The 16,516-nt window shown below is 42.9% G+C and overlaps 1 protein-coding gene across 1 annotated transcript in view; it reads right to left on the bottom strand.

Annotated features, from left to right (window-relative positions):
• Positions 1 to 16,516, bottom strand: part of BMP2K (BMP2 inducible kinase) — a 124,967-nt gene that overhangs the window by 19,845 nt on the left and 88,606 nt on the right. Inside the window, exons 11-15 of the mRNA XM_045067949.1 lie at positions 11,975 to 12,183; positions 10,789 to 10,887; positions 9,840 to 10,024; positions 7,858 to 8,015; positions 1,171 to 1,281 (exon numbers count right to left, since the gene is read on the bottom strand). Of these exons, the coding sequence (XP_044923884.1) occupies positions 1,171 to 1,281; positions 7,858 to 8,015; positions 9,840 to 10,024; positions 10,789 to 10,887; positions 11,975 to 12,183 (762 nt within the window). The remainder of the gene's footprint in view (positions 1 to 1,170; positions 1,282 to 7,857; positions 8,016 to 9,839; positions 10,025 to 10,788; positions 10,888 to 11,974; positions 12,184 to 16,516) is intronic.

Here is a 16,516-nt window from a genome sequence, read left to right as displayed (position 1 = left end):
AATAGCATTAGCATTGGGGGTGTGAGGGAGTACACGTGTGCAGATGAAGTAGAAACAGTAAACTGCCTTCCCCACTCAATGAATGCTGTCATGCCATTCATTAGAAACAATTTGAAAGAAGCAAGCAGAAAATGACAACAAAATGGACTGTTTTCAATAAATGGCAAAGAGTAAAACACAGAACATGAAAATATGTAGAAACTCCTATTTATTTTTGTGCATATCCTGAATAACCAAATCTAAATACTGAAAAGCTATTAACACTGCCTCGATGTAGTCATCAGAAATCCTGAACACCTATATCTTATTAAACTTCTATTTATAAGTTTTTCTTTTGTTTATAAGGTGGGTCATTTTTTATTTTCTCACTTGGGTGCATTTTTAAATGACAGCAATGATGTTATTACATATACATAACGTGCCTGAGTGAGAAATATTAGGAAAAGAATGCTAGAACCATCTGTCGACTCATTATTTCTTCTAATATATCTCCTTTTTCTAAGCTCAAACTCATTTTTTTCCATTAGGAACACACACACACACACTCACACACACACACACATACACACACACATTTACAACAAAGCAGGACCCTATTCCAGCTGAGTATATTTGACGGTGCCAGCTGGGGGATTATTTAGAAAATATTACTATAGATAGTTTTTAATGGTAATAACAATATTTAAATTCTAAATTGAAATCAAAGCAAAAAAAAAAAAGAAATTGAAGTGAGGATATACAAAGAGCAACATGATACAAAATCACGAATACTTTTCAAATACAACTACAAAAGAGAATGTATAAACTAGGAAAATACAGAATTTTTAAGCAAAAGCTGAGCATAAAAAGATCTTTAAATATAGAAAAAGAGATATTCATGCATGAATTTGTTTCACTGATACCCAACAATAGAGAGAAAAAGAGAGTGACGGCTCTACTGTGTACGTCAGCATTTTTCTATGTTGGCAAAAGACACACCTGAATCACCCAGTGGAAAGGAGACTGTGAGGAAGACTGCGGCAGCAAAGGTAAAATGAGTCTCGTCTTCTGCACCTCACACCTCATCCTTACTTTGGCCTCATATTAATAAGGGGTTTTTTGGTTGTTATTTTTATTATTGTTGCTTCCGCGTGAATTTTTAATGATGACAATGTTGCATATGTGACTTGCCTGAGTGAGAAACGAAAGGAAGAGAACCAAAAGGATCTTCCGGAGGACGGTTATGTGCAGCGGAAAGTGGGTCTACATTCTTATCTGGGGGTGCTCTCTCCTCGAGCCTGTCTGCGAAAATAAGACGAAACAAAAAAATAAAATAAAATAAAAACAGTCTTCAAATTAAAAAAAAAAAAAAAGTGGTAACAGTATAAATAAAATTAAACAAAGCAACAGCCTTTTTGAAAAATACCAGAGTCAGAGCTCTTTTTTACTAGGATGAGGGGTAGCCCTGAGTTAACAGATACTTTTGCTGCTACACAGGCAAGCTTCTCATCATCTCAGCGCCAGATTTCACAAATACCATTAGCCCAATAAGTAACTTAGTCTAAATCCCCAGTTTTCTTCAACTTGTAACACACTGGACCTGAACTTAAATGCAGCTTACTAAACAGAGGCATTATTTGGCAGATTTTCTCCCAAAAATACTCAGGGAAAAAAGATTGCAAATGGTCATTTGTTCATAAAATGGGCAAATCTTATTTCTCAACAGCAATAAAAAGTAATTAACTATTACACTGATGTTCATTTCGCATATTAAATCATTCACATACACATACACACAGAGACTATGGAACGCCTAATGACAGAGTTGATACTTCATCCCGCGGATATCTGAGACCCAGCGTGTGCCAGGCACTGTTCTAAGCAATGGGCCGGCGACGTCGAACACAACAGAGAGTCCTGCCTTCTTGGAGTTTATATGCTGGTGTGGAGAAACCAAGAGAAAGCAGTGAGCACAAGGAGACATATATACAGAATGTTACGAATCAAGCTACAGAGAAAACTGCAGTCCGGGGGAAAGGGGGTAAGGAGGTGGGCACAAGTCACAGTAATAAACAGAGATTCTGACTGGGACCAGGTGAGAAAAGACGTCAAAGAAGCAGCAAAGGGACATCTGGGGGAGAGCCCAGCGGACAAGGGACGGGCTGTGGCAAAGGCTCGAGCTCCAGCAGAAGCCGCCCTGCCGCACCTGACACAGCAGCCGCAGTACGGATTAGCTCTCCTCGCTCTGACGCCGCCTATCACAGGCACTCGATCGGCGGGGACTCCCCGATCTCCGTGCACTGCCTCCCTAGCGTCGGATTCTGAGCAGTGCAACACACACTATTAGCAACACATTCTGCTGTTTTCAGGAATTTTAAGTACTCCCAGGACTATACCCTTCGTGTTTAAGAAACTCTATGGGCCAATGACGCTGGTTTCGTTTGAGTTTTAAGACAGTGCAGCGAAGGCAGAGAAAATCCAAATATAATTAGAATTCCCTAAAAATGACTTGTAACTTCAGAATGAAGCAAAAAGCCCCAAGTGAAAGCAGCAATCCCTTAGGACAGTGCTTCCAAACTGAAGGTGCGTTCCAGTGAACTGTGCATTTGCTAAAATGCAGACACTGACTGGACAGTTCTGGAAGGTTCTGGGCTTCACTTCCTACGCTCCCAGGTGATGTGATACTGCTGGGTCAGGGACACACTCTTGAGAAGGCAACGCCCTGGTGTCTATAATATCCCCAAGACGCTGCGATGGACAATTCTTTAAACACCTTTATGACAATGGACATACTTATCAGCTTTTATGGCTAAAACTAATATCCACATGAAATGTGATATCTACATGAAACTTTGGATTATCTGAAATTTTACTTAAAGTTTCATTGATAATATAATAAATGATAAATATTTTGAGAAGGCAACATATCTGACGACTGATTTATGCACAAACAGAAGCTCCAAGACTTAAGAGCTGCTTTTCAAATCCAACAGAGTAATGGATAACAATGAAAATTCTGGGGTGGACGGAGAGTGAGGACAACGGGAAGGCGAAGTAAGGAAAGGACACACGGAAGAGACTATCTCAGAGTGACAGCCCCAGCACATCAGTGTCCAAGATCCCTCGCTCTTGAAGATCAAGACCGTGTGTGTGGGTACTCAGGTCTAAATTAGGACCAAACTTCCTTTCCAAACCGTCTGCAGTATAATTGCTAGGATTCCTGTATAAAACTCAGTTACCTGGGCACTACGCCACAAACCTAATGCATCAGATTTATCTGAGCAGGACTTTGGAAATCTACACTTTAACATACTCCCCAGATTTAGAAAAAAACAGCACTGTACCAACGGTTCCCAGCATATAAAAATGCAGTTACCACTAAGGTTCTTTGAATCCTCATGCATTGGTAGATTATCTCTATCAAGTTATGGTTTCAATTCACATGTAGAATAGCACTGTGTAGTTAGAATAAGAATACAAACATTACCATGTGGGGATAAACTAACATTTTTTATATAGTGAGTCCCATAATTTTAAAATATGGAGACACCGTTCTATGCAAAGTTCATTCCCCCAATTATTCTGGGAATCAGAATAAACTCACTATAAAATGAATCACATTCTCACTGTTTCACAAAACAGAGGATCAATTTATCCAAGGAGTCTTTTGTTAAATCATCTAGATTTCTAGAGTTCACAGGATAATCTGGGTCCCAGGGCACAAAATACAAAATAAATACATATATCAATTTTTTAAGTTATTAATTACCTATAATTAAAAACTAATGAAATGGTGTAAGAGCTACTTTTCAAATACACAGTCACTCTTAAAATGAATTTAAGTTCCGTTTTCAAATCACTGCTTTACATTAGAGCAAAACCAGAGCCTGATTTGTCCAATATTAAGAGACTTACCTCCCGCCTTCCCAAAAGAACTGTGTTGATGAATAAAGACAATATCTTTTCAGGATTTTTAATTGATACAGATGGCAAAATATAAATGATTTAAAAATCCTAGAGTCAAATTATATTCCACAATATCATCAAAAAATTAAAATATTCTAATAAGTTAATTCCGTAGCTTATTTGGGTAATGGCTTGAGTAGCCAAAAAGGCTAATGAATAAATTTTATAAGTATAGTCTTCATCTGATAATTTTGAAACTATTCTATTTGAAAAGTTCTGTTATTCTGCACTAAAGGAACAGCAATACACCTGAATTAGCTTAAAATGGTGAGAGTTAATGCTTTACAACAAACTAATATAGATATTTACATCTATTTCTTTCTGTGGCTTCATAGAAAAAACAACACATTCAGTAGAATTTGCAAAGCAGCCACAGTCTTTAGGTTCTTCTATTCTTCGTTTCAGTTATTGTGATGCAGTTTGAAAAAGAAACAATCATCATTAACAAAAAACAATATTCCATTAAGTATTACTTTTGATTAGCATGCAGAGCTACACAACTATTTGAACAAAGGCAAGTTAAAAAGTTTCCCAAAGCAAACCCCTGTAATCTAGTGTTTAATGTATTAAATTTTACCACAGTTAGATATCTAAAGTTTACATACTAATCTGGAAGTTTTGATATGAAAGACAAAGAAAAATACAAGTTTTTAAACTTTAAAAATGTCACTGAGATCAACTTATATTGAGTTAATATTTTGACTTTAAGTAGAACAGATGAAAAATTCTGAACCATAAATAATATTCAGTTACACTGAAAGCAAAAGCAAGAATCTGGTTTATTTTATATGTTAAACTCCTTTGCTAACTGGTGTCTGAATGGAATCAACAACTGTTTTCTTAAAGATCACTGAAAAACCATTTTTTGTTAACAATTACTAATATTTTGGAATCCTGGTATGTCAAGATGTATTATGATTTTTAAGTCACCTTTTGGATAATACAAACATGTAAAATATTTCCTAGACACAATTATCCTTTTTCATTTTAATAAATAATATTTCCCATCTTAAAAATAAAAACTCAAATGACAATGTACTCTTCTGAACAATCATTACATGGGCGACGCAAAAATAAAAACTCAAATGGCAATGTACTCTTCTGAACAATCATTACATGGGCGACGCCTGTATTTTTAAGGACCATACATACAGGTATTGTTTCTCACTGGAGAGCATTTCAGAAACCTAATGTAAATTATTTCAGAAAAGACTCTGGAAAATTGTTGACAAAATCTGTGCTGAGATAAAAGGTAAATTTGCTATTCCAAATGCATCAATAATTTTCTTATTTAAAAAAAAGTTTTTAAGGACAAAAGAACAACCAGTAATGACCAAAGTTCATTTCCATTACACCGTCAGTCTTCCGCCGAGACTCTGAAGGTTCCGAAAGACCTTTTTTCATGCCGCAGGTAATTTAGCCCCTATCAAGTGGATTGAGTATCAGATGGCTTACTGCTTGTGAATGGAAGAACTGTTAAAGATGACTGAACATAGGACAGTTAAGTTACACTTTGGGAAGAAATTTTTCTAAATGACACTCTACATATTAATGATTTCTTTATAAACTTTCATAAAGACATTTCACCTTTTATGAGCACCATTATTACGACTATCAGTTATGAAGGAGAAGGCAGATAATTTCCATCGTCTTTCTTGCTGTCATATGTCACTTCTGCTGTTGATGTCATCCACCCACAAAACCCCTTCTAATCTGGCTTTCTAATTGCCAGCTGAGAAACCTGATAGTTTAGATACAATTTTTAAATGCCGGTTAAAGGGCAATAACCTTGAGTTGGAGCCTAAAGATTTACACAGAAGACGAGGAACAGGGAAGTGACATTTATGGAGTACCCACATTCCTTCAAGACATTATTTCCTTTAATTTTCCTGATTATCTTATGAGATAGGCATCACTCTACCCAGCTCGTAAGTGAGGAAGTGAGACAGCAGTTAAGAGACTTACTGAGATTACAACCTAGGTAAATGGCATTGCCAAGGTTGAGAATTCTGGTGCTAGATGTCAATTTAAGCACATCAGCCTTGTGACAGGGAAATGATTTCAATAGCTTGTCTAGACACTTGCCCAAATAGCTGAGTTGCTCCAAGTCTGACCTTCCGAGAAGTTCCTCTCCTGAACTTTCATCTGGAAATTAATATCTTTCCATAATTAGCATGCAATGAAATCTAAATTCTTTGGCACACACATGTGTGAGAGATACACACAAAAATGACACATGTTATCTGACCTTGAAGTCTGAAAGCAAATAGCTGGTTAAGAGTTTCACAGGCTAAACCCAATTTTTATGAAGTTATGTATACATGAATATTTTATATGCCATTCTTCCCTATGTGAATTAAATAAAACTTGCTTACCGTTACAAATTCTATGGAGCTTAGAATGACATATTTTTATTTATAAGGTATAAAATAAAATATTTTATTATATTTTATATATAAAATATTTTATATTTTTATTTATAAGGTATAAAATAATATATTTTACCCATTCCATAACTGATGGGAAGAAGAAAAAAGAAAGAAAAGAAAAAGGACGAGTTTTACCCAAATAGTAGAAAATTGCTTTAGCAAACCCTCAGTTACTATCCTGGAACACATTAAAATGAATACTTTAATTTTACCTTTTGCTTTCAAAATAACCCTATAAATTATATTGATTTGGTTATAACCCATATATCACCCTGCCGTCCCCCCAAAAGAAAGAGATACTTTATTTCCTTTTTTAGAACTTAGCTTTTTGGGCTACTCAACATAAGGTATACTAAAAATGCCTACAAAAAAGTCGTGGTTTAAAAAAAACTTTCTTTAATAAAAAGATGTAAGTTTGGTTTTACCAAAGTTGACAAACCTTTATTAAAGGTTCAAAACTCATGTTTATATATGCATTAATCATCAACTTAATTTTTCATAGTCATATAACCAATATGCAAAATATAAATTTAAATCTCAAACAACTATTCTTACATGAATTAGGGCATTTATAAATTTTACATAAAATATATATCATTTGGGAACAAAGCAACTCATCTAATAATTGTTCTCATAAAGCCAGCTGCCTACAAGAGAAGAGAAGCTCAGAACTATGATGACAGCCCGTTAGGACCTTCTTCTCACATGCAACACAGGAAAACACACTTGGAGACGCGAGCACATGCATGCCCGCACGCGCACACGCGTACAAACCTCTGAAACCTGAAAATTATCTAGACTCCAGAAGTGAGTTTTTGCAACCTCCTCAAACCATTCCACACTTCCCTTTTCCGAGAAAGAGCTTTTCTAAAATGCGTGCGGTAAGGCTCGACATATACAGTAGGTAGTTTAAGAAAAGGCAAAGATTCCAAGTAAAACATTGAGATATCTGACTCAAAGTGGAAAATAATTTATTTAACTTTTGCCATATCAGGACAACAAAGCAGCCCTTTTATGTCAGCACTCATTAAAAGGGCATTACAGAACATTAACATAATGTAGTAGCCCATGTTTTCTTTCAGGCACTTTCAAAGGGCATCTCAGACCCACAGTGTCTTCTACCGCATGTGCAAGAAAAGAGAGCTGCAAAATGATTAGTAAGCAAGATTCGGATATCTCCCTTTTCATTTAAGTATCAATTTTCCATGTTTTAGAGATATTCTGAATTTAACATTCAAAGATATGCAGTATTTAAGTGCTAGGAATCAGCATGTTACTAGCAATCCTGGGTTTAATCAAGCAATTGATTTCAAAAGGACGCAACATAGTTCAACAGTATACATAAAAGACGGCCTGATTTTTGCCCTCAAATGCACAAAAAGAATTTTCTATTTACCACCTCAAAACAGTCTTTGGCCTTGCTGAATAATTACAGAACTGTGATTTTACTGTGAAGCAAAATAAGCCTTCAAGTGTCCCTTACTTGATCTCAGAAGGTCAAATTCTCTGTCCAACAGTTCCTCTTCCGTTAACTTGGAGAAATTATCGTCTCCGAAAGGGTTCCACCCCGACATGTCAGGTGGGTTACTGACGTTCCTCTGACTTGGAAGATGAGCAACTACCTCTTTATCAGCGACTGACCTGTAGTAATAATTAAGAAAGGAAAAGAAGAGAGAAAACATTAGAATTCAAAATTCTCAAGGGCCCTAGTTCATTCTTCCTAACCAACCTGGAAAATCAGATGCTTTTATGATGACGAGGACGGCAGATCTGGGCACAGATGGGACAACCCCCCTGGGATCTGAACTGCTGTGATGTGTACCCTTGGGCAAGCTCCGTAAGTTCTCTGTCTCAGCTTCCTCATCTGTACAACAGGAGGCACTCGATCTCTCTCATAAGGTTAAGGAGATTACTTAATACATAAAAAGCCAAGAGAATGGTGTCTAGAAAAAAAAACCAGCACTTAGTATTATGATGATCCTAGGGAGTAGCCCTAAAGCGATACTCGGGTGCCATGTCAAACAGGATCCGTCTAAAATCACCACCGAATAAGACGGTCCCACGTCCCGGCTCTGCTGAGACACCGCGACAACTCTCCGTTTACAGAGGTGTTCTCTACATAGTCACCAAGGAGTGCTTCATGAATCAGCTAAAAGTAGATGAGGGTTATTTTCTACATCATAAAGAATTCATTGTATCTTAAGTATCCACATAGTCTGGAGGCCCGAACCTCTCATTTTATGAAAGTTATCTACTAAGGTCTCTTGGCTCTTAAGAGAAGATGAGAGTCTAATGATTTCTTAACTTAAGAACCCCTGGTTAACTCTCTTTCAACCCAGCCTGGAAATACCAGAGTAGGCAAATAACAGTTTGGCAAATACCAATCTGGATCTTTAAACTAGCCTCTGATCTTATGCCCTGCTCTGCACTTAGACATACTTGTCCTAATTCCTTCATCTAAATGTTTGATTTAGGAAAATACTTCAATAAATCCATGTTTTCTCCCTTCCTCTCTCCCTATCTTTCTCTCTCTCTCTCTCTCACACACACAGAGGCTGGGAGGTATACTACAGCAAACTGTATATCTTACCCCCCTCTCGACAGGCTCACTGAATCAGTATGCTACTGATGTTGCACTTTCTCATGCCTAAGTCCTAGCCGAAGCTTGCAGACACCTTTTCCCAACTAATGCTCATATACTGAAATAATATTATATGAGAACTTCTTCAGCATTCCCATAATCAAAGTTCTAATACTACTTCCTCCTACATATCTAAAAATATTAGGAAATATTCATAATGGTCAATAGATCTTTCACTATAAAATCCTGAAGCACTCCCCAATTCAAATCTGAATTTGAGAAAATTGACAGCATAGTTCTTTACCGTCATGTGTCCAATATGCATGATCCATGAAAAACAACTCTAACCAATATATCTAAATAACCAAAATACACCAGGCTGTGGTTGTAATAAGCTTGCACGATCTTATAAATGAACCAAGTGACATATTATTATTTTTTGCACCTCTTCAAATTAAACCAAATTAGACAAACTTTATGAATATTATCAAATTAATTGAAAGTAATAATATATATAAGTAGACAAAGTTAAATTAACTTGTCTACAAGGATTCCTTTTTTTAAACTACTAAAGTAGCCTGTTAAGGGCTTTGTTTCTATTTAAATTACAAAGACTGTCTTAACATATAAGTCACTAATTTCCTTAGCCTTAAATGCTGCTAGATATTGCGAAGCCTCACCTGCAAATAGCAATTATTAGACCTGACTGACGGAAGTGCAAGGAAGGACAGGGATCCTCAGGGTCGGGAAGAGAGGACTAGCGCGAGAAAGGGGGACTCAGCAAAAAGATGGGCTCGCAAGTCAGGAGCCACTTGGTGACTCCACTCGGCATTCACACCCACTTCCACGATCACGGCTTCCGCATTCGCCGCAAAGATACTTGCCTGTTGGCACTATAAGAGGAGTCCACTACGCTTCCAACCTGAGCCGGGAGGGAAGACGTGGAGGAAACGAAGGCTGGCGGGAACTCCTGAGGGGACGTGAGAAACTCGGGTGAAGCCTGGGGCTGGGGCTGCGGACGCTGAGCCCGCACCTGCTGCTGCAGGAGCGCCTGCTGGTACTGCTGCACCTGAAACGAGAGACGCCGTGCCAGACAGGGCTCAAGGTCACTGGAGCCCGGTCAGCACCACCCTGCTTACTACGCTCTTCCCCTTGCACGCTGGCAGCAAAGTCCGGGGCCTGAAAAGCAGCGTGCGCGCGGGGGAGCAGTCTGCGGCTCCAACAGGACAGCAGTAGACAGAAGTCTATTTAAGAAGCTGTCTGACTGCGGGTATGACGGTATCATTTGCAAAATATACAAACACCAAATCACGACACTGTATCCCTGAAACTAACAGAATGCTATGTCAATTATACCTCAATTAAAAAAAACGTTGTGAGGTTAGGTTCACTTGACAGGATTCAAAGATCTACCTTTGAAAAGTCTAAGAAAAAGACAAGAGGAGTTTATAGCCACTAGTACAGCAATTGCTATAAATTTGCTCTGAAGCAAATGCAATTCTCATTGAGTTTATTTTTTTATTCAACAGACATGTGCCAAATGAAAGAGACATATGACCAAAAGACCATAGGAAATAGATCATTTCCCTTATATGATGAGGTAAGAGAAAAATATCATCAGTCAGTTACACTGTTCCAAGTTCAGGTGCTATGGGTCAGACCAATGCCAGACTGCTTAAGAACACACACTACTGGCTTTGTTAAGAATGTGTTAATTAACTGACTTGAGTCAAATCTGAATAATTAAATTCTGAATAATACCATTCATACTGGGAATTCCCACACTGGAATGTATTCTCCGAGAGAACTATCTAGAAGTTACAAAACACTTACCATTGCAGGATACTGTGATGCAGAAGGTTGCGGCTGATACACGGAATGCAGCAAAACCTGTTGCTGGAGCATCTGCTGCTGCCTCGCTGCATGCTGATACTACAATGAAAAAAACAAAGAAATTCATCAATATCAGGCACGCCTTTTTTGTGCCATCGGGGTTTTTTTTTTTGGCTTGGGGGACATTTTTTAGTACTGAGCTCACCATCATAACAATGATTTCAGTACTAGGAGTCCAAGCACCAATGTACAAAAACCCTAGTCCATAACTGACTAGAACTTACATGTGCTCACTGGAATTGCATTCCCAGTGCACTTTAAGGATGCTTGGAAGAAAACTAACCCTGAACACACTTCCCCGCTGGACCCTGAAATGATCTGGGTCCAGGACTCATAGTAAATTCCCAACCTCTTCTATCTCCCCTTCCACGATGCCTTCCGGCAATGCAACGGCACCCTCCATTTAACTGTTCTGCTCCGGGTCTCTGCATCAAGACCAGCAGAGGGAGCCCCCCACGTAGAGGTGCCATGTGTTTACTGGGCTCAACACATTTCAGGAAATGATAGAGAAGGAATTGTGACAAGTAATTAAATATGAAACAGCTAAATGAAACTAGAAATTTGCAGGTTCTGGTAAGGCAAAGTGCAGAACAGAACTTAAGGTCATTTTTTGTCTGTGTCCCAAGTCTAAATGCCACCCCTACACACACACACACACACACACACACACACACCCACCCCACCCCCCCAACCCAGGCCTGGGAGGGCAGGGGCGTACCTAGAACAAACCCCCCCCACACACACACACACCCCACCCCACCCCCCCAACCCAGGCCTGGGAGGGCAGGGGCGTACCTAGAACAAAACCCCAAGACAGTTTTATGTCTGAGAGCCTAAATGCCACCTTTCCAACAATGACATTCTTAAGTTGTTTTTTAACTAAAAACATAACCTGGAAAAGATGACATTCATCGTCAACGGCCATGCTTATTCAAAATGCCCAATGACTAAACATTTCTTGGCTTCATGCAGTCCTGATGCAACCTATTTCAACAGGAGATTCTTAAAGAATCTCACGAAGGCAAGGAAAATGCGTTTTCTTCACTAGTGTGCTAACGGGGCGAAGGCTGCCTTGGAGCCAGAGTCCCCTGTGCCCCCGCCGTGTGTACAGAAAGTGGAGCGTGACCTGCTGCCCGTAGGCGTCCTGGAGGAGCTGCGGCGGCGGCTGCGGGGGCCGGGGCTGGAGGTGAAGCTGCTGCAGTCTCCAGTCTCCCTGCTGCAACTGCTGCAGGACGCGGTGCTGCTGCGGGGGCTGCTGCGGGGGCTGCTGCGGGGGCTGCTGCGGCGGCCCCTGACCCAGCGCCAGCTCGGGGCCGCGGCCGGGTCTCAGGGCTCCTAAAAGAGGTTTGAAAAATGCAGGTTAACATACAAGAGTTCAACAGAACGGTGCATTCCGTTCTGCTTCACTGAGCCCCACTGGGCAAGGCCGGTCCCTCTTCTGTCCCGCGTGCACACGAGCCCACGGCCCGACGCGGTGTTTCCCGGAGCTTCAGGCCTCGCGAATGTGCGCGCATCCGCCACAGCCTGAGCCAGTCGGCCTCTTGGAAACGCTGCGCCTTCCCCCGCGCAGGTCTCCGAGGCCACCGCAGGTCTCCGAGGCCACCGCAGGTCTCCGAGCCCACCGGCCTCGGCCTGCTCCGCGCTTCTCCACCAGCCGCACGATCGCGTGCGTCTGTCTTTGCCGGTTCGATTCCCTCCGTCTACACGGCCCGTCTGCCGGTGCGACTCCCTCCGTCTACACGGCCCGTCTGCCGGTGCGACTCCCTCCGTCTACACGGCCCGTCTGCCTGTGCGACTCCCTCCGTCTACACGGCCCCGTCTGCCGGTGCGACTCCCTCCGTCTACACGGCCCCGTCTGCCGGTGCGACTCCCTCCGTCTACACGGCCCGTCTGCCTGTGCGACTCCCTCCGTCTACACGGCCCCGTCTGCCGGTGCGACTCCCTCCGTCTACACGGCCCCGTCTGCCGGTGGGACTCCCTCCGTCTACACGGCCCCGTCTGCCGGTGCGACTCCCTCCGTCTACACGGCCCCGTCTGCCGGTGCGACTCCCTCCGTCTACACGGCCCGTCTGCCTGTGCGACTCCCTCCGTCTACACGGCCCCGTCTGCCGGTGCGATTCCCTCCGTCTACACGGCCCCGTCTGCCGGTGCGATTCCCTCCGTCTACACGGCCCCGTCTGCCGGTGCGACTCCCTCCGTCTACACGGCCCCGTCTGCCGGTGCGATTCCCTCCGTCCCCCCGGCCGCGGCTCGTCCCGTCCTTCGAGCTTTCGCTCCCGCCCTCCCCGCGTCCGTCTCGGGCCTCCCCGGGTCCCCACGGCTTCCTTCTGCCGCGCGGCGCCTTCTCGGCGGTCCCCGCCTCGGGCCTGGCCGGGCGGACAAGGACCCGGGGCCGAGGGCGCCGCGGAGCCGCTGTCCCGGCGCGCATCCCGGGGAGCCGCGGAAGTGCGCCCCCGGCGCGTCCTACGAATGAGCGCGGGAAACCGACCAAAGACGCGCACAGAAGCGGAAGGCGGCGCGGAAAGCCCGACTCTGCGCCCAGGGGCCCCGCGCAGCTCCGTGGGCCGCGGGGCCGCCGCGAGGAGCCGGTTCTGCTCCGACAGCGTCGCCGCCCAGACCTCGGGTCCCAGACCCGCCGGACCCGCCGGACCCGCGTCTTGCGCGTTGGTCACAGTTAGCCCTGAAGCTCTCAGAAACACGCTCGGGAGAAGGCTGAACCGTGACGACCAGAGACACGACCCCGTCCCCGTGACGCGCATCGCTTCCCCTCGGGACCCGCGAAGGCGGGAGCCCGCGCTGGGCGCCTCCGAGGACCCCGAGGTCTCGGTGCGGCCGCCGGACCCGACGGGGACCCGCCGCAGCAGGGCGCGTCCTGCGGGGACTCGTGCGGCCGCAGCTCAGGGACGGGGACCCGACGGGGGACCCGCCTCTCGTCAGCGCAGGCCCAGAGGCGTCCCCGCCCGCAACCAAGGCCCCGGCGCAGCGGCGCGGCGACCCGGCGGGACACGGCGCTCCGAGTGCGCCCGCGAAGCACCAGCCATCACCCCGGGTCTCGGGGACAAAACGAAGGCTCAGAGAAGCGACGTGGATTGGCCGGGACAGTCAAAGACGTACTGTAAGAAACGTTACGATCCATAAGGCCAAGAACTCCTATTCAGAAGACGGAAACGCAAAAGGGCATAAAAAATAAACAGAAATAAAGCAACGTCACAGAAAACTGCAAAAGATACTTCACAGAAGAAAACATGTAAACAGTAAACATGAAACCGTGGTATTAATCAATTAATCAATAATTAAAACAAAAACACAGATATTTCACCTATCAAAAGAGAAATATTTTAAAAAACCAATACTATCAGGTATTGGCAAAAATAAGAATCCATGGACACTCGCTGTTGTTGAGTGTGAACATCTAAGTCCTTCTGGACGGCAATGCGACAGCAGCTGACAGATTTTAAATGCGTTGCCTCTTTAATATCATCCTCAGAAAAATGCTCTAACGTAGAAATTAACAGTCTGTTTTAAGGATGTTCCAAATACTGGAAATGACCTGAATGCTTACATAAACTGGTACATTTACACTGCGGAATATCATCTACCTTTTAAAAACTACAAGGTACATGTGTACGCACTAATGGGCAAAGCTCTCCTAAGCAGAAGAGTTAAAAAAAAAAAAAAATCAACTTGCAGAAAACTAGGTATAGTATGAGTCCCTTTACCTTAAACACAACCTAAGTGTTTGGTATCCAGACAGGTGCGTGCAAGAACATAAAAAAATACACCCAGGAAATGCATACTAACCTGCTGCTAGTTTCACTCCATGGAAGAAAATAACGGAGACTTTAATATTTTTCCCTGAATACTACCATACCGTCTGAATAGTCTAAAAGAACGTATCCATGGGTCATTTCTCGTATAATATTTAATGGGGGAGACATGTTAAAAGATGCATACATAGCAGGAGGAAAGGAATTTTGCTTTTTCAACTCAAGCTGGAAGCATGACAAAAAGAAACGCAGTCCCTGCCGTGGGAGCAGGCCTGACCCTCACAGCTCCTACTCAACAATTTCATAGACGCTCATGTCAGAGGAGGCTTCCTGTCCCCATGGCGGACCCGGGCAGCGCGACCACTCCATCACCGCATCTGAACACCGCCAGGCGCAGGAACACTGTCCAAACCAAAAAAAGACCAGACCTCTCCCAGGTGGGGCCTTGCTCTATGGCTGACTGCTGCTTGCTTGGACACCAAAAAATGTGAGGCTTTGGGCGCCTGGGTGGCTCAGTGGGTTAAGCCGCTGCCTTCGGCTCAGGTCATGATCTCAGGGTCCTGGGATCGAGTCCCGCATCGGGCTCTCTGCTCAGCAGGGAGCCTGTTTCCTCCTCCTCTCTCTCTCTGCCTGCCTCTCTACCTACTTGTGATCTCTCTCTGTCAAATAAATAAATAAAATCTTTAAAAAAAAAAAAAATGTGAGGCTTTGGCTTCCCTCCTTCTAGAGAAGTAAGATTTATCGAAATACCTATGATATATTCACTTCCTGACAGCATTCAATCCAGAGCAAAGTCCCACTTCCTTCAAGCTTCCCCCAAAATACCTACAACAAGCCCAAATCCTTCAGTAAGTCTTTCAAACAGCATCTAACTGAGACACTCCCACAGACTCCCAGGATGTGTGAGTAATAAACCCAATCTGTTCAAATACAAGTGTTCCTAGTGCTCTTTGGCTGGAGGGCACTGATACATGATAAAGAAGACTAATAGGACCGCCAACCCAAAGTGGTAGGAAAGAAAGAAAGAACGAACAAAAGAACGAACACTGAATGCTTGCTACAAAACAGAACCTTCCCAGATACCCCACACCTTGTCATGTATTTCTTGTAACAGGAAAAACAGCTTTTACTCTCATTTTACAAAAGAGAACAATGAGGTTAAGAAACAGACACAAAAGGTTTCCACTTCCCCCAGTTTCCCTCTTCCATGAAACAATCCTCCATCTGGTAAGCCTGATCACGACAGAAGGACCAGCAACACATCAGGTGACATAAACATTCCCTTTCCTGAGTATAGAGTTAACAGTAATAGTAGCTAATAGCTAACATTTCTTAAGGACATACTATGTGGCAAGGGATTATATTAAGCAGTTATGTAATCCTCACAGCAATGCTATAAGACAGGTACCAGAACTTCTATAACATACATGACTAAGAAATGGGAAAAACAGAACTCACATTCAGGTTCATGAGGCTCCAAGTATGGGCTCTTAACCATTAGAGTATACTAGCTGAAAACACCTTTATTTAAAACATTTTAACATTAAAGCAAAATAGCCATATCATGAAATAAAGTGCAAAACAGTGTTTTCTTAAGATGAGCCTACAGGTTATAACCCCAGACCCTTGACAGGACAAGTTCACTATCTAATATTAGAGATTTTCTTAGGGAATTTTTTTTTTTAAGTCCTATACTATATCATAATGCTTTGAAGATATTTAAGATCAGAAAAATAAATCTTCTCAAATCAGATGAGAAGACAGTTTCTGTGTCATGCTCTCCACAGGACCCAAGACACACTCCTCCGCCAGGGTTCTGGACACAGGGGAAAGACAGAGAACTTTTTAAGACACGAGTTTCAACCTCCTCCAACACAATACAGAATTGTCTATACCCCTGA

The sequence above is a fragment of the Mustela putorius genome, unplaced genomic scaffold, assembly GCF_011764305.1.
Source record: "Mustela putorius furo isolate JIRA1106 unplaced genomic scaffold, ASM1176430v1.1 tig00000040_pilon_pilon_pilon, whole genome shotgun sequence".
NCBI classification, from domain to species: Eukaryota; Metazoa; Chordata; class Mammalia; order Carnivora; family Mustelidae; genus Mustela; species Mustela putorius.
This window is presented reverse-complemented; position numbering and strand designations above follow the sequence as displayed.